Here is a 27,683-nt window from a genome sequence, read left to right as displayed (position 1 = left end):
TTTTTGTGATTTTGTTTCATTTCTAAATCATGATTTCAGGTTATGGAAAGACGTTTGCAGTTCCATGTTTATACCCTACCAACTTCATTAAGAAAACCTACTAAAGTTTTTATATATATTTTTTCCTAGAATCTGGAATCCAGAAAAACCAAAAGAACAAGAAGCTGGATGATACGTAACTTCAGCATTACATCCGGTGGGAAACAAAAATCAATGCGTATGGCCCAACCTTTGATAATTATCAGTTGGAAAAGGAATCTATCAGACTCTTTAATTAGTCCACCTTAAAATTCTTTGACTAATTTATCCAGAGCACAAGTCAGGGCTTCGCATCATTTATTTCTTGTTCAACGTCAAACTGCTGTTGCAAATTGACCAATTCCAATCCATTTTCTCTCTAAAAAGGACATTTAATCAATTCTTCTATTATGTCTATCTAAAAGGTTATTACTTAATTCATATCTTAGCAACAGACTTGAAGAAAAATATGCTGATTTAGGAGATAATAATGTTACTCAGATGTTGAATGACCTACTGATAATTGTTTGAAAGAAACAATATGTTATCACCCACCAGCATCTACCCTTGATTTATTAACACTTTAATGCCTTGTAATTTGACACCAAAACATAATTTAGTATATAGCCAACACAAGTTTCTAACTTCCAACAAAGTCTAGCAGGAAAGGCTATCCATTGCTTCTAGACTTCTAGTGCAAATTTAAATCTTGTCTTTCCAGACTTAAATCAAATGCAAAAGGGTTCAACAACAACAAATAGACAAATCAGTATCGTAGTGAGTGCATTTGAAATGCAGAAGGTAAAATTAGCTACATCTTTTTACAGAGAAGAAAAATGAAATGTGTATAAACCAAAAGCAGAATGCTAAGTGCTAACAGTTGTGTCCATATGCTTCTGCTTTGAGGTATGGTAACATTCAAAATGGTACATATTTCTAAAACCAACTCTACAAGAGCAAACCCAAAAAGAGAAAGAAAATTTCAAGCAACAACAAACATGAATTAACAAATTCACCTGCTTGCATCCGAGAGTCTTGAGGAAGAGCAAGCCATGCATATACAAATACCTCCAAATCCTATCCAGGGTCTACTAAATCTTCGACTCAGACTCCCGGATTATTTTGCAAATGATTTTCAATTGCTTGATTTCAGAAGTTATGTCTCTGATTCTTCTTCTGCAACGGTTGGAAGTGTACCCTCTCTGATGAATGATGGGTTAAGGAACTTTCCCACAAAAGCCCACAACTTATAGACATCCTCAAAATTAGTCAGGAAGCCAAGAGAAGCTGTGACGACCTCAACTCTTATGAATCCACATTTCCCGTCATGCCGTCCATTTTCCATTGGTCTGCACAGGGTTGTATCTTCAAGGTTTAAAGCCCCTCGCTTTTGTCGTGGGCTATCTAATATTCGTATGTGACTGAGGAAACCAATACCAAGAGAGATGCCTTCTCTTTCAGCCAACTTCTGTACAATCTCAGGATTAATGAGTCCCCCATTTCTATCCCTCACATTGAAAGCCACAGCTGCACCCCTGTCATATTTTATTTTTGGGCCATAAATGTGAACAAGATTCACTCTGCCATCACCATCTGAATTAGGTAATTTGAGCTGCAGTAATGAGGTTACAAGCCAATTAATCAAAAACCGTAATCTAAGAGTGGTTTTATTCAGCCCCAACATATTAACATGATCAAGATGCCGACAAGTTATCTCAGGCTCCCTCCTGTCCCAATCTTGCCCGTCACCATATTCTCCATCACTGGTGTAGTCTTCATCATCAAGGCTGGTCACAGACACTTCTCCTGGCTCCAAAGTATGACTCAGATGCTCTTTACGACTATTTTCCATACTAAATGATACCCTTCTTCCCCTGCTAGGATGTTCATCTTCTAACCCGAAAAATCTACCACCATTATACCTATTTCCTTCCCTCCTCCCCAACAACCTAAATTCACCTTCTGTTTCTCTTCTTATGGCACTCTCTTTAATCTCTGAGGAAATTTCAGTAGTTGAGCCATTTGCTAGGCCATTATTCCGAAAGACAGAAGAATTATTGAGGCGAGCACCATTTATAGCAGAACTAGATACAGACCCCACAGACAGTGATTTACTGGTACCCTGTTCTTCCTTGATTTCCAGAAGATGTGAATGGTCTGAAGCCTTCTTATGATTTCGTGAGGTGATGCTTGTTCCTGCAAGTTTTTCTTCTTCAGGAATCTCCTTCACATGAACCAGTTCCTGTGAAACTGATAGAACAGCAGCATCAAATGATAACACATGATGATGATCATGACCCAGGTTAACATCTTTATCATCATATATTGGGCTGCCATATATCTTTGATGTTGGCTTTGGAGAGAGCTGCCTGTGGTTCTTCCTGCCATTAAACCAAAAAGGTGGCAAAGGGGAGGCAATTTTCTGTTTATTCAACTGACCTGCACTATCAGACCCCAATGGACTCTGGCCCAAATCAATCCAGAATGAGTTGTCTGATGACTCGTCTTCACTGAAGACAGGGCTTTTCATCACTTCTCCTACAGAAATGCTCTCAGTTTCTTCAAGTATGGTGCTAGCTCCATCTCTGTCAGAACTATTATCTTGATCCATTTCTGTCTCGAATACATCCTGAACCTGAGCAGACGTGAAGGCACCAGAAAAGGCAGGCAACTGTGTTCCTGGACGGTTTTCAGAGGGCTTATCACCATTTGCACCAACATCATTGTCGTCAATTCCACCCAATCCGTCAAGACCATCTACAGAATCACTCAGATAGAGAGGATACTCAGGGGTAATTTTCACCATTCCAGAACCAGTAGATCCAGACTGGTTCTGAAGGCTTCCCATGACTGATTTTTTTATAAGAAGGCACCCAAAGCCAGTTGGATCATATCCAAACACCCTGTAGAATGATGTGATAATGAAATCCGGACGAAACAAGGACAGACCAAGTGAATCCATGTCTTTGGGACCCAATGACCCAGCATCAAGCAAGACATGCCAATTGTTCTGCTGAGCCAATGCCATCCACTGGTATGAATACTTGGCGCCCGTTACCCTAGACTGCACAGGAAAAACAAAAAGACCAGTAGCGGAATCTTTCTTCTTCCTCTTCTTAGTCGAAATCAACTTTCTCAAATCAGTAGAACAAAGTTTAAGGGTTGGCCATTTAAACCAAGCACTGTAAACTTTTGCACCCTTTTCCCTAGCACTCTGAGCCATCCAATTCACTGATTGACTCTCGTAATCAAACATGGTCAACAATTTCTTATTCGTGTGAAAAGGATATGAATCAGCCAGCAACTTAAACGCAGACCCCCTACTTACAGTAAACACAAGGCCATACTCATGTTCAGGGATGTTCAAATAATCCATTATCCTGCTCTTTATGTCATATTCCACAGTGCCTTTCTCGGCACCACCATAAAGTGCATGATTACTCAAATTTGCAGTAATCTCGGACAAGCTAAATGTAGAGGACTCCCAGTAATGCAAAGTCTGAACATAAGAGAAAAGCCCAAATCCACAATAATCAAGGCATACCTTTGGTGACAAATGTGCATACTCATCTGACCTCAATTGATCAATCTTCTCTGATGACTGGTATTTTGGGTACATTGTGAGGAACTTATTGAAAGCCTCACGGACATCAGGCATAGAATCTTCATTCTCAAATATACGCTCCGCAGCAAGAGCGGTAGCTCGCAAGAATTCACGCTGAGCATGGAGTCTTGCAAGGGATCTTGATCGTCCCAAGCTCTCATCTTGATTGGCTAGAGAATCAGGTTCCATGTCCTGGGACTTGAACAATGACCCATTTTCAGATGCTTCTTCAAGAGCTTCCCTGAGCTTGTTCTCATGTAGCTTCCGGAGAATAGAAGGGTTCTTGATTTCAGCAGCTGATTCAGACCCATCTCTTCTCCTGCTCTTCTTGTCTAAGATCAGAGCAGCACAGTGAGATATGGGTTTCCACAGTGAAAGATGCATCAAAGCGGCAAAATTTGAGACAAAACCCAGGAAGAAGACTAGCTCAATATTCACCACGAAAAAAAGAGAGTTTTTAACACATCTAACAAAAACCCTACTTTTTTAACTAAGTGGGTTCAATTTTTAAACCCTAGAACTCAAAGCACAAGGAGGAATCGTGTACCAGATCAAGAAAGCCCTAAAATTCAACTAAAAAGGATTTAATTGAGAGAGAAACAGCCCATAAGGAACCAAAAAATGTTAAAGGGTAAACAAATCAAGCAACAATTCTCAGGCTTCAATCAGTGAAAAAAAAAAGCATCTCAGGATCAGTTCAAAACCAAAAAAAAAAAAAAAATTCAGGTGCAAAACCCACAGAAAAGAACCCAGAATTGGAAGTATACAAGAAAGTCAAAGCCCCATTTTTTTTGAAGAAAAGTATATGAAAGACAAAAGCTTGGAAGGGAACCCAATGAAGAGACTGTTGAGTCAAAGGCTGAACAACTGAAGCCCTACAACCCCCAAAACCCAGATCCCAAGAATTAACAAGGAAAACCCTCCCCAAACGAGACACTAGAAGAAACAAGAACCAAAAGGGTTTAACTGAAACAAAACATAGCATATAAAAAATCCCTGCATCAACCCAAAATCCACAGCTCCATGAAACAACTAAAAAGTAAAAACCAGCTAAAAGAATGGGCCTTTCTCTCTCTCTCTCTCTCTTAATTGCAACACAAACAAAAGCAAGCTGACTCCTTTACATCAAATGCACATTTTACATTTACTTGGGGGAGCAGAAGAATCCAAAAACATGCAACCAGAATTCATAGTCCACTGTGTTTATCTCTTTCTTTTGCTCTTTCCTCTCTCTCTTTCATTGACTCTCTTTCTTTTACTTTCTCTCTTTAAAAAAAAAAAAGAAAAAAAAGCCTATCCTTAACAAACAGTGAGAAAGGACATTGATTTCACAAATCAAATGAAACTGCTTGTTACTGTGTTAATAAAAGCTTTATATCTAACTGCCCAATTTCATGTTCTTCTTTTGTGTGTAGTGTGGGTGGGGCTATGAGAAAACTTTTTAATCATTTGGTCTCAGCTAAAAGTAAAAAAAATCAGCTGGCTTGCAAAAGCTGTTTTCCGTCCAACTAGGCAACCAAAAAGGCTACCTCCTCCAATCCTCCTCAGGCCTGCCCTGAATTTAGATTGTTATTAATCCCTCCATTTTTAACTTCCGATCAGAAGTTTATAATACAATTTCTTTGGAGATCATCAAATAAGAGAGGTGCTTTGTTCAGCCACAACTACTGTCAATTGTGAGCTAAATGCAAAGAGTGGCAACCCAATTTAATAACAGGGAAATTCTTATTCTCCAAGTTTTTGCATTGCTAAAAAACTTAAGGATGATAGGGAAATTTTTGCAGCTTGAATTATGGAGGTTTTTCTAGGGAGGAGATATATTGCTTTCATGCCACTTAAAACTTAGGTTGTTCCAACCTAGAAGAGAAAAAAAAAAAAAAAGAATGGAAAAGAAAATCCTTTCTTTTGCAGCATGTGACGAATGAATGTTATTTAAATTTTGACTATGGGCCTGGTCAGGGCTCAAGCCTAGATATTATTTCAGCTATTTCTGGAAGAAGACAAAAATATATATTTGCAATGGAAAAAGACTTGTGCTACCATATAAGGGCACATCTAGTTGGATACAATTAATTCTATAGACTTATAGTTGTCCTTTTTCAGCTTTCCTCCTAAAACCAAAAAAAAAAAAAAAAACTCCAAAATTTTTAGTCAAACAATCAAAATTTAAAGGAGCTCTAGTCCCAGTTCTCTATCAAATTTTCAGCTTCCTCTTGTTCAGTGTAAATGTGTAATAAATTACAAGTTAATATCCAATAACCGCAGTGAATTGTTTAACGTTGTTAATCATATGTCATATTCAACTTTGGTGGTATTTCTGAAACCCTTGTAGTTCCATAAATTTCTTTTGTAGTAAGTTTCAGCCAAATCCTCTAATATTCTCCTGTATCAGATCATTGTCTTTCAGCTGCCATTGCCAAATTCCCTAGCATTAGTACCCCAAAAAAATCACTACTCTTTGCCAAGATTTATGAACATCATGCATATAGCATTTAATGAATGCATACAATTCTGAAACCCCTATTAATTATGTTAGTTGATGTGGGGGCTCCTGTCCCTGTTAATAGGAGAAGATTTCACATGTACATTTTGCAAAATATATATTTAATTATATTAATTGGCTGATTTATTAGCAGTTACCAACCTCTTTGAGGGAGAATGTTTTGTTTGAAAACCCAAAAAGATAAAAGAAAATTTTCTGCTAATGAGTATGGTTTAAATATTAAAAAAAATACTAACTATAGATCAAAACTCACAAGAAAAAAGCTGCCTAAAAATACAATTTACTTTGATTTTTCATTTTTGATATACAAAAAAAGAGCATCACTATTATTTTTTTATCATTATAGCTTGAATTTTGAAATTTCTACTCAAATTATGTGCCTCCCAAGTGTTAGTTGTTTTGTACAATTTGCCCAAATCTTAATTCTTGACATGAACAATAATAAATTTTACTAAATTGCTAATTCATTGCTACCAATATCTAACTTTTTTTTTTGGATAAATCAATATCTAATATTTATATTTAAATTAGACAATTTATATATTTGTATTATATAAAATATTAATAATTATATTTTATGTTATATTTTACATAAAAATTATATGTCATAATTTATATCGATATAAAAATATAAAATATATTTTTTTAATTTTATTAAACATATTTATATTATATTTATATTGTATTTGAAATTATATATCAACTTGCATCTGATACAATATAAACATTATTTCTTTTTTTTTTTCCTCAACAAATAATTTTTTTATCCAACTTCCTTATTTTGGGTGGAAAAATTTTCCTATAAAAAGGCAAAAAGTACAAAACAAGTAAGCCATTGCCTTTGGATTCCTCTCCTTAGTAGCATGAACGATGCACAAAACCCCATATCCTGCCCAAAAAGTAAAGGGCCACTCAACCAATTAGCTAAGATTACAGTTCATCATTTTATTTTTTTTTTAAATTTGGACTCGGCAAAATTCAGCTAATGATGGTCTAGAAGACTGCAACCCAACAATCAGAAAATCTTGTGTTTAAAAAGGTCAGCCATTGGATCTGCCATTTCTCCAAAAATATTCCACTGATCAATTTGGTTTACTTTTGCAAAGTTATTTTTATTTTTATCTTGACATGCTCTTGCATGGTGGGATTGTCTTGTCAAAAAGTAAACTATAAAATCATAATGAGAAATTATTTTCAGTTTTTTTTTTTTTTTTTTAGATACAATCACATTGTTAAGTCAAATTTAGAGATAATTTATTTTAAAAAAAAGTTAAAAATGTAAAAAAAAAAAAACTTAGCACTCAAGTTTGAACAGGAATTAATAATATTACATTGGAGTTTGCCATAAAGCAATGTTTTCTTTAATAATAAAATGCATCAAAGATAGCTTCATCTTCTAAATATGATATAAAGAAAACAAACAAAATTCAAGTCAACCCTTACATGGATGGATGGATGGATGGGTTCTCCATACGGGATTTGAAACTATGATTTTATTAAGGATTTGAGGGTTTGATTATCAGAAGTTTATCAGTTAAGATTAGTACAAATATTATTTTAAGAAAAAATTTACATTTAATGCATTATTTTCACAAAAATCAATAGGAGATTATACATTAATTTTAAATTTTTAAATATTATTTTAACTAGTGTTATTAGACATTGACTAACATTCTTATTTTAATAATTAAAAAAAAATTTTGTACTAAAATGGTATACTCCATATATTTAAATTAGAATACTTTTAAAGATTACGAATGATAATGAATCGAATTGAGATAGATTTTTTTTTATTTCAAATCTAATTCAATTTTATAAATTTAAATTTTGAATTCAATTCAAATCGATATTAAAATATTATTTTTTATATGCAAATCCGATTTGACTTACATATATTTAAATTTATAATTAATTCGATTCAAAATAAATAAAATATTAATTTTTTAATATAAATATAAAAATTAAATGAATAATAAAAAATAATATATCAATTGGATCAAGTTAGATTTGTATAAAATTTGACTCCATTTTTTCTTTTAATATCCAATTCAACTTAACCTAAAAATTAATTAAAAAAATCTTTTAAAATCGAATCAAAATTCACTAATTCGAATTGAATTGCAAATACTATTTAAGATAGGCAATCCCTTCAAAGTCAGCCAGTAAGATAAAATTCAAATTCTTGAAAGGATATACAAGATTAACATGAACTAAAGGTTGAGTCAGACTCCATTTTGCAAGCCAGCCTACATCCATGATTCATGATTAGTCAAACATCTCTCCAAAATGCCAAACTACCCATGGTCAAACCTTGACTATGCAGACTCCATCAAAGTAGCCTCAGCCTTAATCAATGATCATTCACAACAATAATAAAAGGGCTAACAAATAGTTTCTGCTACTAAATGCTTTAAGGCAGTATACTTGTTAAAATCATCATTTATGCCATCAATATATATTTATAAAATTAAGCAAAACAAAACCATACTAATCAATTTTATTACTTCAACGTGAGATTCACATATTGTGAAGGTTTTATGCCAGGAAAATGAAAAACAATTTGGCAACAATGATAGGCTTCAAAAATTTACATGCATGGCTTGAGGGAATCCTTTCTCACTGTCAATCAGCATTCAGCATTCATGTTCCATGCGTATTATCATTGTTCTTCAATAGACAAGATCAGACATCTTCAGCTATTCAGCTTTGTTAAGAGTTGGATCGGGAGAGGCTTCATTTGATTGCAATGACTGGGAGATGACCACCTTTTTCTTTGATTAACTTGTCTTGGGAAAATTAAAACGGTCTTTTTAAACCCAACCTGACTTTGGTCCGAACCATATCTGGTCTTGGGCTGCTTTTTTCTTCCCGACAGTTACTTGAGTATGAACTTGAGCAGTCTGAACTAGAACTTCCTTTATTTTCATTACTACATGCCATTGCGTTGATGCCAAGTGTTCAAAAAGTGATTTTAAATATGATTTTATACTTTAAATTAAATGATTCTATTTTTTTATTAATAAAACACATAAAAATGATATTAGATTAGTTCCTTTTATATTTGTTCATCTAAATTTCTTGTGGATTTTAGACATTAAGGTAAAATAAGTGAATTTTTGTCAGAAAATTTACTGAACACAAATTAATAAATAAAAAAATAAATGATTTGAAGTTTACTGGAGCTAAGCCCATTTCAAGATTTGGGCTTTATCTTATGGCTCTGGACCCTCCACTCCACTGAAATAACTGGGCCTAGAAATTGGATTGGCCTCTCTATCTGAAAGGGTGAGGGAAGAAGAGGATTAGCCAACCAAAAAGCCTACCCTTCAAATCTTGACGGGGGCTTTTGCCCGAATTGGCCTTTCCGACCCTCAAAATCCAGCTAGAATAAAAGCAAGTAGGATTCAAAACTTAGGAATATATTGACGTTGGGCAGAAATTGGAACCTTACACAAGTGGGGAAAAAATCCCCATTTTTATATCATTTTCCTTTTCAATTCTCAGTTATTTTGATATGGTTTGATGACTGATCCACCTAGGGCACTTTAGATTTGACTGAAAATAATAGATATTCTCCAAGCCGTGTAGAACATTTTTTTCTCAGTTTTTATATCCCAAATTCTTGAATAATTACCAAACAATCACCTATGTATTTGACCATAGAATGTAATCTTGGCTGCCACCTTGCTTATACCTAAAGCAAGGCCTAAAAGTTCACAACACATTGAGAAAATTTGCAAGATGTTGATCACCTACCCTGCATCAAACGGTCCATCCCTATACAAAAAGGGTTCAAACCAAATGCAACTCCATATAAACAGAGTAGCAAAGGAAAGTTCTTATATACTTTCCATTCAGAAACTTTTGTATCAGCTTTAATCTGGGATAAGTTAAACAGTAGCTATGGCCGCGGTGAAATCTTGGAGCCTTGCCTTGGTTCTTTTGTGCATCAGTTTGAGCCATTTGGTTAATGCTGCTGATGATAGTAGTGGCGGTTTTGGAGCTTCTTTCATCTTTGGTGATTCTCTGGTGGATGCTGGTAATAATAACTATTTACCAACATTTTCTAGGGCAAATATTCCACCTAATGGAATTGATTTTAAAGCATCCGGAGGAATGCCTACTGGCCGGTATACCAATGGCAGAACCATTGGTGACATTGTCGGTAAGCTCTATATATCTCCTCTTTTACCATAAGGAAATGATTTAATTAAACATGAATGAGTAAAGCTTGTTTACTTCTGTAAACAGGAGAAGATTTGGGAGTACCAAACTATGCAGTTTCATATCTTGCTCCAAATTCTACAGGAAAAGCTATATTGTATGGTGTAAATTATGCATCAGGAGGAGGAGGGATTATGAATGCAACTGGAAGAATATTTGTCAGTTTCTATCAAAAGTTTTACCCCTTATATGTTTATCCATTTCCACATTAAAATGCTGATGGAATCTAAAATTAAATCTATTTTGCAGGTTAACAGGCTAGGATTGGATATCCAAATCGACTTCTTCAATAATACAAGAAAACAGTTTGATAAATTGTTAGGTTCATCCAAGGCTAAAGACTACATTTCGAGAAGATCCATCTTCTCAGTTAAAATTGGAGCAAATGATTTTCTCAACAATTATCTTCTCCCGGTTCTGTCCATAGGAGCAAGGATTTCCGAGAGGCCGGATGGTTTCATCGATGACATGATCAATCACCTAAGGAACCAATTAACAGTATAATGCAGATAAAACCATATGCTTAATAACCAATAGAATTGCATTTAAAATTGGTTAATTTGTTGATTATCAACTGAGAACAATGGTGTACTGTTAATGGTGGCAGAGACTTTACCAGCTAGACGCTCGGAAGTTTGTCATAGGAAACGTTGGTCCGATAGGCTGCATACCTTACCAGAAAACCATCAATCAACTGGACGAAAACGAATGTGTTGATATGGCGAATAAGCTAGCAACGCAGTACAATGGCCGGTTAAAGGATTTACTAACTGAATTGAATGGAAAGCTCCCTGGAGCCACATTTGTTCATGCCAATGTCTATGACTTAGTGATGAGCTCATCACAAATTATCAAAAATATGGTATTAACATCGACATTTCGAGTCTTTCAGTATATGAATGCTGATGATAAGCCTGTATTACCCAATTATTCAACATTGGGAGCTTTTTTATGTAGGTTTTACAGCAGCAAGCAAAGCTTGTTGTGGAAATGGAGGCCAATATGCAGGGATAATTCCTTGTGGACCAACATCCACCATGTGCAATGGTCGTGACAAGCATGTTTTCTGGGATCCTTACCACCCAAGTGAGGCTGCCAATCTTATAATCGCCAGGCAACTTCTCTACGGAGGCACAAAATATATTTCTCCAGTGAATCTTAAACAGCTTCGTAATCTTTAATTAGCTGTGTTTTTCCTTTTCCTTCATCTTTTAGAGTTATTATTATTTGCTAATATTTCATGAACACAATTATCTTTTGTAGCTTTAATATTACTTTAAAGAATTTCCTTTCTGTTTTCCCTTTATAGTTTCCTACACTATTCTTCTTCTTCTTCATTGTCTATCTACTTCCATCATCCATGTTTGTAAAACTAATTTTGAGTAACTTTAAGCTTCAATAAATGTGAAAATGATTCCATACAGTTTTCGTGCAAGTGCTATAGATACAGTTGAGGGTGGATAATCGGCTTTTCAACAAAGATTTTTATTCACAAAATCACCAGGAACTGACCTGCCTGCAGAGAAGCTGTGTCACCTACCTTCTTGAATAAATGCAAAGACTTAATTTTCCTGTAGGCAAACGAACAACTACCTGATTTGAAGCTTTGATTGCTAGTGTGTCCCCTGTTAATCATATTCCACCTGTACTCCATATATACAAAGTGAACAATTATCTGCCTGCCGACCTAGCTCTTTTGAACTTTCCTAAACAGAATAGAAATCAATCTTCCAAGACTTTTCCATCCTTTCATTCTCTTGCATCTTTGTTTTTGGTTGTCTTTTTCTTACACCTGTAACTGTTCTTTTGCCTCTGTTTGCAACATAATTGCCTAAGTAAGCATGTTTTATGGAAACAGGTTTTCGTAGATTTGTAAACGCAATCAAGCATGTAAATTTCAGTGGGAATGATAATTAATTCAACCAATAGATACTAGTAATAAAGAGTAACTAGATATATCTAAATACTCCGATTAATATCAACACAATGACACCAATTCTGAAGCTAAAATGTTAAGATGATCTACTTAATTTTGGAGCTTTTGACAAATTAATTGGCAATTCCGAAACAGATAAAAGTATATAGGAATGAAATCTAAATGAGTTGAAGTCCGGTGTGGAGGGGAATCCAGAACTATAGTAAAAAGCCAAAAAGAACAAGGTAATAGTTGAAACAAGGAGTGGGGAGTGAAGAAACAAATGGAAGCAAATGTCAGTTATTATGGGGCGATCGAATAAATACAACTGAGAAGGATCGGAGGCTGAGTTTGTTATTTGAAAGCGACACATCTTGTTGTGCCGGGAATACTTAGATGGCTACTGAGCTCCGCGCGTGCCAATGACTAAGAAGTAAGACCCCTCCAACCCCACATTCACCGACAGCAGCGGTCCTTCACTGACTGCTTCCACTGTTGGTCAGTTGCTTCTTGACCCCACCCCCCTTTACCTTTACTTGGTTAATACGGTTGATAATCTTTGAGTGTACTGTTAGAGGGCAGATAGGCTTAAAGTCTCAAGTCTTTTGTTGTTTTGCTCATTTAGTATTCATGTTTCAATATTTTCATACTCTTTCAAGTCTATTATACGTACATATGAGCTTCAAAATTTCTAGTTGGTTCGGACAAAGTGGGGTTAGCCGGTTAAATATTGACTTGTGTGAGTTGTAAGGTAACCAATAAAATAAGAAAGAGATAAATATCGATATAAACTGTTCACTTGACCACGGCTGAACCCTATGAATCACCAATTCACCAGGTTAATAACCTAGGACACTGTTCACTTGACCAGGGAAGAGAGACTAGGCCGTAGAGGAGGCATCTCTCTTCCTGAAATGGCAGACCTTGATTCCTGCTGGGCTAGAAACAGGAAGAAATCATCAGTGACATGTGAAAACAGAGCAAAGCCCCGTGCCCAGAAGAGGGAATAGTTTTGTATTTTTTTTTGGTAATAAAGAAATGAGAGCAGTAGAGCGAGAAATCCGGTGAGAAGATTGGAGGGGGTACGGAGGAGGAATCTAATGCAGACATGACGCGTCCGAAATCAGAGGAGAGCCCAATAATTGCACCCCACGCTGTCCGACACTATGATTTTGTCTGTACTGTCCCACCTACAGCAATCCCTCTCAATCTCTGGCTTCTTCTTTCACGGTATATATCTACTCCTATGAGTATAATATAACTCCAGTCTTTTTTTTTTTTTGGGTTTTTTTCTTCTTTGTTTCAAATTCTTTTGGCTCTCAATGCTTAGCCAGAAACTGTTGGGAATTGGCACCGGTAGCTGCCCCTTTGGCATGCTTGTCTACCCTCCTTTCAGTTCAGTCCATTCATTATTAGTATGATGGCAATGGCACAATGTACACCCAAAGCAATGGAGCTTTTGGGGTTGAATTTGGATATTCCAAATTGGAAAAGTAATTTTGAAAAAGACAATATTAATTAACTTCTGAGTAATAATTTTCTTCTGCTGGAATGTCCCCTCAAAGTTTGATTCTATCTAGCATAGGGAAGAAAATTGTTTAGAAATAGAATGGAACTCTATTTGTATCATGCACCTTTAATATTGCTTCAATTAATATTGCAGAGTTGGTTTTGTTGTCCAAAACAGAAAGATAACATACATTGGAATTTCCTTACAATCTCAATAATTGCTTTGTCATTTGCATCATTGGAATATTGTCACAGTACAACTTTGAACAATTAAATTATGTATTTAGTTTGCCATCAGGATTGTAGTATTCTTTGAGCTTTGTCATCTTCCATTACTAATTATTGTACTTCCCAAGTCGAAATCATTACAGAAACCAAAGTACTGCACCAAATGGGACCCTTATTTGACTGCCAATCCATCTGATGATTATCAATTTTTTTTCTGTTTTTTTTGGCATAAACCTAAAAGGCTAAAAGCTAAAAAAAAAAATCCAAAAAGAAGAACTTAAACAGTTGGCAACAGCAAGCCGCATTCATAGCTGATAGAGCCGACCCTCAACAGAGCCCATACTGTATCTGACTGATCAAAATGTCGTGCCCAGCAGAGCACTGTAAAGCCTGTTCTCTTCTCTTTCTCTCTGCTCATATAACCTTCAGAACATGTTGCACTTTCCAACAGGTTCTCTTCCTCTTCCTATGCTTCTCATTCTCTCACTCTCTCTCCCCATAAAATCCCCCTTCACTCACCCTCCCACAACAAGCAAATCCGAAACCATCCACAATAAAAAAAAAGACGCACACTTTTTAACCCAACAAGAACAAAAACAAAGACTTGAAGATACTATAACTTAAGCCACTTTCTTTTGTCTGAAAATGCCATCCGAGTCCGGAGATCAAAACAGGCGTTTAACCAAGGCCCTTAACACGGGAGCCCCACCACCAGAACAAGAACAGCTGCCTTGTCCACGATGTGACTCCACCAACACTAAGTTTTGTTACTACAACAACTATAACTTTTCTCAACCTCGCCATTTCTGTAAATCGTGTCGCCGTTACTGGACTCATGGTGGCACCCTCCGGGACATCCCTGTTGGCGGTGGCACCAGGAAAAATGCTAAGCGTTCACGCACCACCAACACCACCTATGGTACCGTCATTTCTTCCACCAATGCTGCCACCACCATTAGTCATAATAGCTTCCCATTAGCTGCCACCCCGGTTTTGTTGCCACTGTCAGCGAATCAGGGAACTTTTGGCATTGGTGGAGAGTCCAGGGGCAACGGGGGTGGAAGCATCTGTGGAAGTTTTACTTCATTGTTGAATACTCAGGGGCCGGATTTTCTGACTCTCGGTGGGTTAGGGTTTGGTATTGCTCCAGCACTTGAAGATGTCGGGTTTGGGCTTGAAAGAGGAACGTGGCCTTTTTTAGGAATGGGAGATGGAGCTGCTGCTATTGGTGGCAATGCTGGGGCTGCTACAGGAATGGGGAACACATGGCAGTTTGAAGGCGGGGAGCCTGGGTTTGTTGGTGGGGATTGCTTTTCTTGTCCTGATCTAGCTATTTCAACTCCTGGAAATGGGCTCAAGTGAATGAGCTCTTTTGGGTTCATTGCCTTTTTCATGCTTTTTTTTTTTTGTTCTTAAGTGGAAACCTCTTTTTTCTTTTTAGTATGTGAATCAGTGAATGCTGAAACTAAATTATTAGCTATACGAAAGTAGAAATATGCTAAACGTTACGTGCTTTTCTAGTTATCAGCATTTTTTTCATAATTTTCATCGAAGTCAGCATAAAAGTTTAGATAGCAGTGTTGTTTCGGATGATGGCTAAATGGCTTTCTTTTTTGTTTAGCCAGATGGAATGCCAATTAAACCTTATCCAATAATTTTAAGCCTTTTCACTGGGTAATGTGCATTAAAACACTTGTTAAAATTACTTCCCACTCCTCTGATAATTGTAGAACTGTGAAATCAATTAGATTTTGATTCCTAATGCTGCATATTTAGCTTCACCTGTCTCATATGAAATCCGACTTATGATTCTTACTATTAGGCTCTCCTCCTGACCAATTTATGGTCACTGGTCTTACAAATTCTCTGGGTATCTGTTAGATTCTCCAAATTGTAATGGCTTGATTGTTCAGGGTTAACTCTTTGTTATTAGTTTTCTTTTTTCGACCTGTTTCATGGGTACTCAAGCATCTTTTCCCCAAAAATAATGTTCGTAGTTATGACACTTTTTTTTTTATTGAATTTAGTGATCTGGTGTTGGATACTACAAAAAAAGTAAGAAATATAAACCAAAATCCCTTTCAGTTTTCATGCCACATCCTCCTTGAAAATTCACCAGCATCCAAAACTATGGGCTGGAAAGTTCACCAGCACCCAATCAAATGACTTACAAGCAGTTACCGCTTACTAGAAGATGTGCTATTATTCTTTTACCGAATTGAATTTCAGAATTGGAAAAGCAGGCTATGAAAGGGTAACATTATCTGAAGCTGCATTTGACAGAAATTTAGAAAGGAAGCTCTGTTAGCGTTGCTCTTCATAGCTACCAGTAGGAGCTGTTGATATTTATTGAAGATTCGCTTTAAATTTAACCAGTACAAAAAACCTGGTGGACGTCTGATAAGTAGAATAAATAAACATTAATTCAAATTGCCAGAAAGTTTCTTTTATTTTGTGAACGTAAAAAGCTTAAACTAAATGTAGATCTACATTTCGACATATGGACACATTTATCAAAAGCGCCTAACCTTCACCTAATAGCTCGGGAGAAAAACTGAAATATCATGATTCAATGATGTATTCCAGCCCCCGGACACCAGCCTGAAGCCAGCATTACTAGTCCAGTGCGCAAGAGATGGAATATAACACAACCCATGTCAAACCACCATAGCCTTTGTTAATTTTCTGGCAATTGCAGGCAGAAAAATGGGTAAGGGGTTGCCAATTTATAATGGTGCTAAATGGAGTGGACTCAAAGGTAGTTCATGTATCAAAAATGAAAATAATGCATCAGCCCCTTCAGGATTCAGAAAACCCTGGTTCTTGGTGGAACATGGAATTTTAGACTCAAATTCCTCCATGAATAGTGCAAGTGGAGCTCTCATGTCTAAGCTTTGTCTCCTCCATTTTGCATTCTTTTTATTAGCCATATCATCGGAGAAATGCTTTTCCTAGATGAATTGTGTAATGTAATATAAATTACGACTAATCATCATAAAATCCATATCAGGTTTTCATGCTTTCTTTTGGATAATAAAATTTTACATATTTAAAAAAACATTTATTTACCTTAAAAGAAAATTAAACTTGACATTAAGCAAAGCCAAAAAGATTGAGAAATAGATAATCCAAATGTGGGATTATTCATGCAAATCTACGTATGAATATTATTATTTGTTATCAAGATTGGTTAAATGTGATTAGCTCAAACCTTAATACATCCAAAAAATTAAAAAAAAAAAGAGCCCAAATCCATTGGACTTGATTATTCTCTTGTTCTGGTGGGCCCATGAACTGTAAGTCCAGCCCCACAAAAATGAAGTAATGCCAATTTGCAAATAAAGACTCTGAATTCTCAAATTCCCCAATTATTTTCCCTATCTAGGGTTTAAAAAAAGGGTTTTTTTTTGGCTTTCTCAATCCTCAGTCCTGACCCGTATGTCTGTACTAAAACCCTAATTTTTTGGCATTCTTTTTTTTTTTTTTTCTTATTTCTTTCCAAGGAAACAACAATGTCATCCTTTTTCTCAACTCCACAACCTCAGCAACCTCAGCCATTGTTTCAACCCCAACAACAGCAACAACCTTTCCAGCAAAGCAGCCCATTTTTTCAACCACAACAACAGCAACAGCAACAGCAACAACAGTTACAATTTCCACAACCACAGCAACAGCAGCAGCACCAACAACAACAACAACAGCAACCCCTTTTTCTTTTTACTAATGACAAGACTCCTGCTAATTACAGCACCAAATGGGCTGATCTGCACCCTGATTCTCAAAAGATTCTGCTTCAAATTGAGTATGTTTTCAATTCTTTTTAAAGGGTTTTTTTTTTTTTTTTGTTTTTTGATTTGGATTTGTGGTATTGCTCATTAGTTGATGAGAAAGTATAGAAAAAATAGAAAGAAACTAAGCAAAGTTCTACTTTAGGCTAGATAAAAATCGAACCCTTTGGCTGTTGAGAATTGGTGCATTGAACTTAATTTTTCATACATTTTGAATATTTATTTGATATTGGAAAAGTGCGTGCATAAGTTTGACTTTCTGATTTGTTTTATGGATTGAGCTCATATGTTGGTATTATATGGCTCTCTGAGTAGCGTAATTTCTTTTTGGAATGTAGGGAAAGGATATTGGAGTACAGGGATGAGAGCCAAAGGTTAGATCAGTGTAGTCGCCTTTATGATTCTTCGGTTTCCAATGAAGGGTTTGAGCTTGATGCTAGCCACATTGTTCAGGTTTAACATTTGCATCCTTGTTCCTGTGCATGTGAACTAACAATTGTTTGCTTTCCTTTTTGGTTTTCTTTCTCTCTGAGTTTTGCTGCCACATTAGTAAGTGATGCAAATAAGCTGCTCCACTTGTTGGGTTGCTGGTCATATCTGGTTCATTATCTGAAACTGTGAGTGGGTCATCTGATTGTGTACTACTGACTAATACCAGAAACAAGCTCTTGACTGTTGGAATGGTTTCTTCCAACCTCATTAGGTTAGGGTGTTCAACATTTGGAAAGTTGTTTCCAAACCCATTGATCTGAGAACAACTGGATTTTAATTAGAGTTAAGTTACTACCTCCATGCCTGTTTTATGAGCTTTCAAGAACAGTGCATCTCTAAACTTACAATTTTGAATCAGTCGATAGATCTTTTTGAACAATGAAGCAGTTCCCATCTGAATGATATATATCACAAACCATCAGTTTCCTTGTCCATTGCCTATTGTGGTGCTTAGCATTGGTGGATAAAATAGCGTGCTTGTTTCAACAGGAACTTGGAGGAATCAGTACTGCCATGGAGCGGCAGAAAGCTTTGCTGCAGGAGTTGATGGCTTCTGTGAAAGATATGTTAAGGAACACAGAGGTTGCTGTTCGATCTTTCATGATGCTTCGTCCCCGGTTCTTTCATTCAAACACAGGAGGCACTTCAAATGCCACTGCTCCATCCCAGGCTCCAGGGGCAACAACAACACCAGGTTCTATTGCTCAACCAACTGCTTCATCCATGTTACCAGTTTTTCAATTTTACCATGGGCTTCCAAAGAAGCCATCGCCATTTCTACAGCATACAGTTGCTAGATTTGAGAAGTATTTGGCTGAGTGCCGCCAGTGGATTGAAGAGTTGGAACAACTGCTCCTTTTGAATTCTGATGGAAACTCTATCAATCACGCATCCTCATTGTTGCAATCTCTTCCGAAAGTCATGTCCAATGTGCACGACTTTTTTGTTCATGTGGCTGCCAAGGTAAAGAAGATACATGTACTTGTATCATTCTATGTGCTTGTTTGATGTCTTGTCTGATTGGCAGTACATTTATAGTTGTATAATTTCAGTTGCATGTTATCCTTGGTAATTGATACATATGGTAAGGAGCAGAAATATATCAAGTTGTTTGAAAATTTATTAATTGGAATTGAGTTGAGAGCAGGATTTTTTATGTCTTCTTATATAGTCTATGCTTTCAAATACTATTGATATATCTTATGTTTATCGTAGTTAAGATGCTTTCAAGAAATGATCTTTCGTTTTACTGATTTCACTCAAACTCTTAACACCCCTTCAACTACCAAAGAAAAAGGAAAAAAAAAAGATTTTGACTTGTCCTATAACCATGTGTTTCTTAGGTGGAGAACATTCATCAATATATTGAATCAATGAAAACAGCCTATCTTACTGATCAGCGCCGCAGAGGAGATGTTAATGATCCTTTTCTTGAGGCTGATCGGAGAGAAACTGCCAAGCAGGAAGCTGCTGCTAAGAGGGTACATCCAACCTTGCATTTACCTGCAAATTCTCAAACATCAACTCAGGTTGCTGGGTTGTTTGCCAGCTCAGCAACTCCTGCAGCAGCCTCTGCCTCACAGACATCTGCAGCAATATCATCAGCTTCTTCCGGTGGTGGATTGTCTCTTTTTAGTACACCATCTTCTGCTCCTGCTTCTTCCATGTCATCTTCTCTATTTTCAACTCCAACCACAGGTGCTTCCATCCAAACATCCCTTTTCAGTTCCTCGTCAGGATCTCTCTTAGGATATGCATCCACTCCCTCTCTGTTTTCTAGTACCACACCAGCTTTCGGCTCTACTGCATCTGCTGGAGGTTTACTTTTTTCAACACCATTTGCTTCTGGTACCTTCTTATCCTATATGTTTTCCGAAATCACTTTTATTTTCAATAATGTCATTTCAAAATCATGCTTGGCGTTTCATTTTTGGGTAACCACTGTGTTTTGACATGCGTTGATAAATTTTAATCTGATTGTTTTTTGTTGTCTGATTAAAAGCTCTCTTTCTCCCAGGTGCTGCAATAGGGTCTGGTGCTAGCTTCGGGGCTGCATCTGTGAGTAAAATGTTTTCTTGTCTGTCAATTGTTTTCCCTTTTCATAAATGATCATCAGAAATAGACTTGGCTTCAAAGAATGGCTATTGCGTGTGACTTTGTCTGCATCAGTCAGTGTTGTTACCTGGATCAATTATATTTCTCTTAATTAGCCTCATTTGTGTGTTCTTGCAGAAACCATCTAGGCCGAAATCTCGAACTCCCCGGCGTTAGTTGTGGTAGCTTGGATGTGGAATCCTGAAGCAACTTTCTGTCTACTCAAATGATCCTTTGCACATAAAGGGGGCCACACATTTCATTTTTACATTGTCTCTGCATGATATTGTATTAAGTGCAGTGTCTCTAGGTCTGGAGTTGAAGGATCCGTGTAGGTTTGTTGATGATGATATCCGGGAAAACAAGATGTTAGCTTTGTAAAACATCCTATTCCCATTTTCTTCTTTTCACCATTCATACAGGTGTTGCAAGATCCTTATTACTGTAATAGTGTAGAACACATTATAGATTCTTGTGACTAGATATAAAAGGGCAAATCACTTTTAGTTCTGGATTTCTGATTGTTACTTGGGCTTTCGTTTACAATGCTTCTACGCATGCTTATGCTTTGTATGTTGGATTATAGTTTTAATCCCATTTTTACGAGATGTCACAACTATGAAAGCTCCAGGCAGAACAAAGCTATGAATGTTGTGCCCCATTTGACACATTTCAACGAACGATCTAATGGCACTCTCCCCATTAGCCATTCTGGAATAGCCCGTATAATCATATCAGTCCAGGGCATAACATTTTCTTTAAGATCATGCTAAAAACGATCCGAGCATATTCATTATCACCATTTTTGAAATTCATGGACACAAGTGCGGTTCCTATAAAAGCACAATTGTCCTATCCTGATCTTGTAATTTGACGAAGCAGGCAGGGGCATCCCGTAATCAGATGCTAAAGAGTGCACGAGTTGCAGAAATTACAGCAGCATAAGTATTCTTGGCGTCCAAAAGGGAGTTCGCTTCTGGAGCACGTGACACGAGGCTGTTGTGGAGGTACGGGGAAGAGGAATGGGGGGATGTTAGGGAGGTGGTCAGTAGGAGAGCGTGTAGTTGACGCTCTTTTTGAGGGTGGTTGTGGAGGCTAGCCCCGGTAGGAGGTTTCATACGACGGTGGCATGCACGCAGGCAATGAGAGTGGGGGATGATTGTAACTGAATTCTGCAACACAACACTATCGAATCAGTAGCTTTATATTTTTCAGTCAATGCTAGAAAATCCAAACCAAATTTTTGTCATTGATGATGTCTTAAAAATAAATAAATAAAGATTTTGTTAATAAAATATTTTAAAAGTATTTTTAAAATATTATATTAAATAAATTATAATTTTAATGCATAAAATTTATTAAATTAATTGTTATTTAATATTAAATATTACGATAAACAAGTTTAATAAGTTTAAAATTATTTATTAACAAAATCCATAAATAAAAATTAAAATCAGCAAACATGAAATATTGATGGAGTTCTTTTATTTAAATTAAAGAAAATTAATTACAGTGATTGAAAACAATGTCACATGACAGATTAGTTTATGAAAAAAAATCTTAAGTTGAACAAAAATTTGCAATGCATAATACAATAATTAGGTTTTTAAAATTAAATATCTTAATTTTTTTAATTTAGTTATATAAAATTATATTAGGCTTATAAATTATTTATTAACAAATATTATTAATAGCTAAAATTAAATTAAAAAATATTCGATACTCTTCACTTTCATCATTTTTGAAGATTAATTTCGTTTTATTTGTAAAACATAAAATAGTATACGATTTTTTTTTTCTCGTGATTGCTTCAAAGAAAGAAAGAAAGAAAGAAAAAAAAAAAAAAAACTCTTCACCTTCTAATTGACAAGCCACCTTGCATAAAATCAACGACTGAGAAATCCGGTCTCTTGAAACTGAGTCAAAAATAAAAAAAATCCATGAACGATTCTCATCATGGCAAGAGAAATATCTCTATCGTCGCTCACTGATTCTGAATTTTCCCGTCTCTTCCGTCTGATCAACGATTCTCTTCACCCTTTCACCGTCAGTTCCATTCTTCACCAATTTTCTATTTCGTTTGCCCTTTCTTTTGTTTTTTTCTTTAATCTTCACTTCCTTAGTTTTTTTTTTTTTTTTTCTTTTACAATGCCAGGAATCAGAGAACATCTCTTTAAGCAAAGAAGAAGAGAAAGACCTTCTCCTCATCCTTTCTCAGGTTCTCCTCTCCTCCCTTTCTCTCAAATTCGTACACTCTACTCCTTTCATCACTTAGCTCTGTTCTGTCATTCACTTTTCAGGTCTCAAATGAAATTCGCCGCTTGATTCGCACGACTAACACCTCTTTTGCCTTAATTCCAAACTCACAAAACCACCAATTTTTATCCAAAGCAATATCTCACCTGGTAATTTATTGATTTTTCTCCTTTTTTTTTCATAATTTTTTCTTGATAACCCAAATCACATAACTTCTTCAATTTCTCTTTCAGATAACCTTATTAACTTTTGAAAGCCGATTCATTCAACATTTAGCTGGCAATGCTCTCGTAAACCTCTCTGAGTTCATAGCCTCATCTGTATGTTAACAAAATTTACAGATTTAAAAAAAAAAAAAATTACAGTTTGGTTTTCTTTTTAATGATTTTTCGTGTTATTGCAGGGAAAGAGCTGGGAATTTTTAATCCATTCGCTATGTATTTGCTTTGAATTCTCAATCTCAAACATATCTTCATGTTCTTTTGAACCTGCAATAACTGGAGTTGGAGATTCAGATTCTGGTTTATTAAGTCTTGCAGATTTATTGAAGCCCAAGTTGAAAAATGCTAGCTTCCTTACAGCGGCTGGCATTATTCGATTATTAAGAAATATACTGAAATTTTTGAAGGAAGAGTGTGATGATGAACTTGTTCAAGTGTTTTTAGATTCAGTAAGCTTTTGCATTTCGAATGTGCCTTGGGATTCAATGGATGAGTTCTTTGGTGGAAATGGTGGTGAAAAGGATGAACTGAGGACTGTGTTCTTAGGGAATTTTATTCAGTTTCTATGTTCATTGGTTGAGCAATTTAATTTTGTGGAAGGATTAAATGATTCCCTAGATAAGCATGCTATTCTTTCCAAAATTATCAACTTTGTACCTAAACTTCTATATTGGTGCCTTGGCAAGAAAGGTGTGTGTGTCAACACATGCATGTCTCGTTACTTCAGACACAAGTTGTTGGTATGGAAATGTAGATGTTTTGTTATTTTCTCTGATCTGTTTAAGCATGTAAGCGCTCTAATTATATGAACTTAAAAAAAAATTTCAGGTTCTGATGATCAGGCTTAGTTTCCAAATACCACTAGATAGTTTGGTTCTTGTTTCCTGGCTACAGCTTCTACATAATTACTTTCAAGAAGTTTTATGCCAACCTTTAACTGAAGTTGAGGATCAGGATGGTAGTCTAGAAGACTCTCCTTTTATGTCAAGTATTTCTGATGGAGAAGTGCATAGTATGCACTCTTGCCATTTACAAAGACAGGCCATTTTTCTTTTCTTGAGGTGTTCCTTCAGTTTGATAAATCCGAGAAAAGACACTGGCATGGATTGTCCTAGTGCAACTGTGAAGTCAGGCGTGGCTTTTGACGCAAATTCAGATCTGAGTTGTTGCGGTAGACAGAGAGGTTTATTAGAGCTTTATTCATGGATCTCTGAACATCTGCCTGTTGATATGCTTGTGGACCAAGAAACATACATGGAGAAGTGTGTAAACTTTTCACGTTCCTTCATCAAACTGTATGTGCATGAGGTCAGTTCCCTTTACCCTTGGAAACTCTTCTAAACACTATATGGTTGTATGCTTCTGTGTGTGTGTGTGTGTGTTTGTGTGTGTGTTTTTTTTTTTATGAGAATGCTTACTGCATTATTATTATTTTTGGTAATTGTACTGCATTATTTGTGCATAAAGAGTTTGTTAGCTGCTCTAGAACTAGTTCTGTTTTTTTTTTAATCTATGCTTTCTTATGTGTGTCATGCTTTAATTCCTTGTTTTTCTTAGGATGACTTATTATTCAAGTTGCTCTTGCAACTGCTTTCTTTACAAGCTTGCGAAGAACAACAGTGAGCAATAATATCCTTGTTTTTACCTTCGTTTGTTTAATGATTTTCTTTGATTCTTCTTTCAACTGTTTCTTGGTTTGTCTGTAGATTCCACAAAGAAAGATGGGCATCTCAAGATGTGAGAGAAGATGTTCTTTTTCATGTTTCAAATATTTTTAATCCCATACACCTATTTCATTTATTCCTTGCAGAGGCAAGTCTTTTACATCCTAATCATGCTATGAGCACCCCAAGCTCCCCTTTTTTCCCTCTCCAACAATAGGGGAGACAAAGAAAATATAACCAAAAAAATGCAGTCCATTTCTTTTATTTGGAGTGGGTTATTTTTATTATTGATGTCATGTGTTTCTCTTCACCATCTGCAGTTGCACTACGACCATCAAGTGCTTCTTGATTATCTTATCTCAAAAGACACAGGAATTAATTGTGCAGAATATCTCTTAAGGTATGTATTTTAGTATTCATCTGTTAGCCTTACAAGGTGGTGTGATAGGAGAGCTCAGTTTTTCATTTCTTATTTGCCTCTGATTCAGTGTAACTTTGGTGGTGTGACCTTTTGTTTGTAGGTGTTTGCGCAAGGTATGTGATTCATGTCAAACATTTACAGAATTTTCAGTGTTTGGAGAAGATAAAAATCAATCATCTAGCAAGAGAAGAAAAGTTTTGCCAGAAAGATCAAGTTTTAAGATCGAGCCATCAGCTGGACCTGCGAAAATTATTCCTCTGCATCTAGAGAAGAAATTTAAGGGTGACCTTGAAAATAGATATGCAGCTTATGCGTTTGAGCGAGCCAAAGATTGTTTGCTTTCTCTGAAAAAATCTGTGGAGAACCTTCACTTGAAGAACTTGTTTCCATATAACCCAGTAGTCCTTCTAAAACGGTGCTTCATTTTTCTATTATGATTGTTTTTCTTTGCTCAATGCTTTAGGGCTCTTTATATTTTTATAAATGCATGTAACTTTTGTGTTGGATACGAGAATAAATAATTTACCATATTGCTTCTCAATAATAAAAAGAAAATTGTAGTTTTATATCTGAATGTCTCTTCATTTCTTGTTTCCATTGCAGCCTAACAAGATTTCAGGAACTCTGCTTTAAGCAGTAGGATGATTACATTTTGAGGAATGGAAGGTCTAGTCAGGTAAATGATCTCTCTATAGGTATTCTTTTAACTTCCATCTTCTTTTCTCAAAACGTTGATACAAATTAGACAAGTATTATTGATGATCCTTGAACTTCATCAAGTAAGGATGCAGTGAACACTAAAAATCATAATTTAGTTATAATCTTGTGATTTTTTTTTCTAACATTCAAGTTTAGGGGAAGAAATCTTTGAACTGGCCTTGTTCTGGTTGTGCAGCATGACTGTGACCTCGTTGAGACAGTTCATTCAAAGAAAAAAGAAAGATGTATTCCAAACGGACCCTCATATGAGGCTAATAATCTTTCTTTTCTATTTGACAATTATAAGAGCAAGAGGATGAGTGAATAAATATTTACTGTTTCGTAACCAAGGAAGAGCTATAAAAGGAGAGGCAGTCATTGGGGGTGTGGGGAAAGGCCTTTCAAATTGACAATGCCTTAACGAAATATATAATAGATTACAGTTTGAAACTTTGATTACTATTTGTTTAGAAATTTATGGGTTTGGTTGGAATTCATTCTACTTAACGAACAAGAAACAGCTAAGCTGGCTGTGTCTGATTTTCTATCAACTTGATATGCTATGTATAGGGTTGAAAAGTTTAAAAAATATAAATGATAATTAGAAATTAAATTTAAAATGTGGTACCCTTGTAGGCAACCAGTACTTGAGAAACTATTTATGTAGCTAAAATTCATAAAACTACTTTACTGATTGTTATCCTTTTATATCCTAAATGTATGGTATCACGATAAAAGAAAAATGTATCATGTATTAAAAGACATGTTATAAAAGTTACTGTTAATTTTTTACCGAAATTTGTTATGAATTTCTCTTATGCGGTTGGTAAATTTGTAGCTATATTCGTTTTCAAAGTCTTGATAAAGCTATGGCCAATGGGACATTTGAAACCTAAGTATCTCAGCAACTGGTATGGGAGGTGAAGCCTTGCTAACTGCTGGGGCTACTAGATGGTTCATGTTAAAAGTATAGGACTTGTATGTGATTGTGCGACATGAGTCACATGACCTGGTACGGCCAAATAAGGTTTTTCATTGCACATAAACTTGTTCGAAGGCAAGAAAGGGTCGGAAGGGCAACAAATGAAGAAGGGAAAGAGTCATTTTATGCTTGTCCATGGGGCCTTTCATGGAGCATGGTCCTGGTATAAGGTGGTAACTCTCTTGCAATCATTGGGCCACAGTTACAGCTCCCGACCTGGCTGTTTCTGGGGTTCATGTCCATCCAAAGCAAGTGCATGAGCTTCATACGATTTTAGAATACTCTGAACCATTGATGGAATTCATGGCGTCTCTCCCACCAAAGGGGAGGGTGGTTCTGGTTGGCCATAGCATGGCTGGAGTTTCCATTTCTGTTGCCAAGGAAAGATTCCCTGAGAAAATTTCTGTCGCAGTTTTTGCCCTTGCCAGTATGCCAGGACCTGACCTCAGTCAATTTCTTTGCGTCAAGAGGTACTTGCTACTCTCTCTTCGCAGACATGGGCATTGTATAGCTACTCTTTCCCTTGGTTATATAGCTTCTTTCCATTTGAATTTACAACCTACATCACAGCTGGGTCCTTGGTGAAGCAAGTCACATAGATAAGTTTTCAGGGATAAAATTCAGCTGTGATGTTTATCCTTCGAGATTGCATTAGGATATAGACGACTTCATAAATGAGATGATACCTGCTGCTGCATATTGCAGTATGCTGACTCTGTGTTGTTGTCCTCTTGGCTTTTAACACACGTCTATCCCGAGGACTTTGTATTTGGAATGTTAAGATGAGGAACCATGGTTTTAATTCCGTTACGTTTTGTTTCTCACTCATTTTTATATGATGTGATAGATTCTGTATTATAGTTCATTTCGTAAATGAATATTATATTTATTCATTGAATTAAATATTGAAATATTATATTTATTTCAGTTTATAATTGTCTTTGAGAAGGAAAAAACAAATTTAAAAAGAAAAAAAAAAGAATAAATGAATTGAGTTATGAAATTTCAATATTATCTCTAGAATTGACAAGTGTCTTGAAGTAACCAAAAGATAAAATCGATAAA

At 36.0% G+C, this 27,683-nt stretch overlaps 3 protein-coding genes and 2 pseudogenes across 8 annotated transcripts; 4 read left to right on the top strand and 1 right to left on the bottom strand.

Annotated features, from left to right (window-relative positions):
- Window positions 1–761: 761 nt before the first annotated feature.
- LOC111300011 (uncharacterized) lies at window positions 762–5,450 on the bottom strand. Its single transcript, XM_022895581.2, has one exon. The coding sequence runs from the start codon at window positions 4,004–4,006 to the stop codon at window positions 1,175–1,177; it is 2,832 nt and encodes a 943-aa protein (XP_022751316.2). The 5' UTR covers window positions 4,007–5,450; the 3' UTR covers window positions 762–1,174.
- A 4,475-nt stretch (window positions 5,451–9,925) lies between these two features.
- Window positions 9,926–11,657, top strand: LOC111300759 (GDSL esterase/lipase At2g23540-like; annotated as a pseudogene). The gene is made up of 5 exons (XR_016329541.1): window positions 9,926–10,290; window positions 10,377–10,507; window positions 10,599–10,847; window positions 10,957–11,211; window positions 11,307–11,657. The product of XR_016329541.1 is annotated as a GDSL esterase/lipase At2g23540-like (transcript).
- Window positions 11,658–13,118: 1,461 nt separating this feature from the next.
- On the top strand, window positions 13,119–15,668 carry LOC111300758 (dof zinc finger protein DOF3.4 pseudogene; annotated as a pseudogene). The gene has a single exon (XR_016329540.1). The product of XR_016329540.1 is annotated as a dof zinc finger protein DOF3.4 pseudogene (transcript).
- Window positions 15,669–17,376: 1,708 nt separating this feature from the next.
- On the top strand, window positions 17,377–20,889 carry LOC111300010 (nuclear pore complex protein NUP58-like). Its single transcript, XM_022895580.2, has 6 exons — window positions 17,377–17,803; window positions 18,128–18,242; window positions 18,771–19,244; window positions 19,625–20,129; window positions 20,299–20,339; window positions 20,514–20,889. Exons 1-6 carry the CDS (start codon window positions 17,514–17,516, stop codon window positions 20,550–20,552), a joined length of 1,464 nt encoding a protein of 487 aa, XP_022751315.2. The 5' UTR covers window positions 17,377–17,513; the 3' UTR covers window positions 20,553–20,889.
- A 1,265-nt stretch (window positions 20,890–22,154) lies between these two features.
- LOC111300007 (golgin) lies at window positions 22,155–27,545 on the top strand. Of its 4 annotated transcripts, none has more exons than XM_022895574.2 (12): window positions 22,155–22,421; window positions 22,531–22,593; window positions 22,676–22,780; window positions 22,865–22,951; window positions 23,035–23,592; window positions 23,681–24,160; window positions 24,410–24,471; window positions 24,559–24,664; window positions 24,837–24,916; window positions 25,038–25,352; window positions 25,541–25,613; window positions 25,833–26,430. In XM_022895574.2, the coding sequence occupies exons 1-11, from the start codon at window positions 22,332–22,334 to the stop codon at window positions 25,575–25,577; spliced, it is 1,983 nt and encodes a 660-aa protein (XP_022751309.2). In that variant the 5' UTR covers window positions 22,155–22,331; the 3' UTR covers window positions 25,578–25,613; window positions 25,833–26,430. The 4 variants fall into 4 exon arrangements, with proteins under 4 accessions (XP_022751309.2, XP_089604082.1, XP_089604083.1 ...); XM_089747956.1 differs by lacking the exon at window positions 25,833–26,430 and adding an exon at window positions 26,475–27,545 and having other exon boundaries at window positions 22,177–22,421; window positions 22,865–22,921; XM_089747957.1 differs by lacking the exon at window positions 25,833–26,430 and adding an exon at window positions 26,475–27,545 and having other exon boundaries at window positions 22,177–22,421; window positions 24,559–24,589.
- The last annotated feature ends 138 nt before the right edge of the window (window positions 27,546–27,683 follow it).

This window comes from Durio zibethinus, chromosome 18, assembly GCF_047325235.1.
Source record: "Durio zibethinus cultivar Kanyao isolate XHJ-2024 chromosome 18, ASM4732523v1, whole genome shotgun sequence".
In the NCBI taxonomy this organism is placed as follows: domain Eukaryota; kingdom Viridiplantae; phylum Streptophyta; class Magnoliopsida; order Malvales; family Malvaceae; genus Durio; species Durio zibethinus.
The sequence above is the reverse complement of the archived record's forward strand: the minus strand, read 5'-3'. Positions and strand labels throughout refer to the sequence as shown.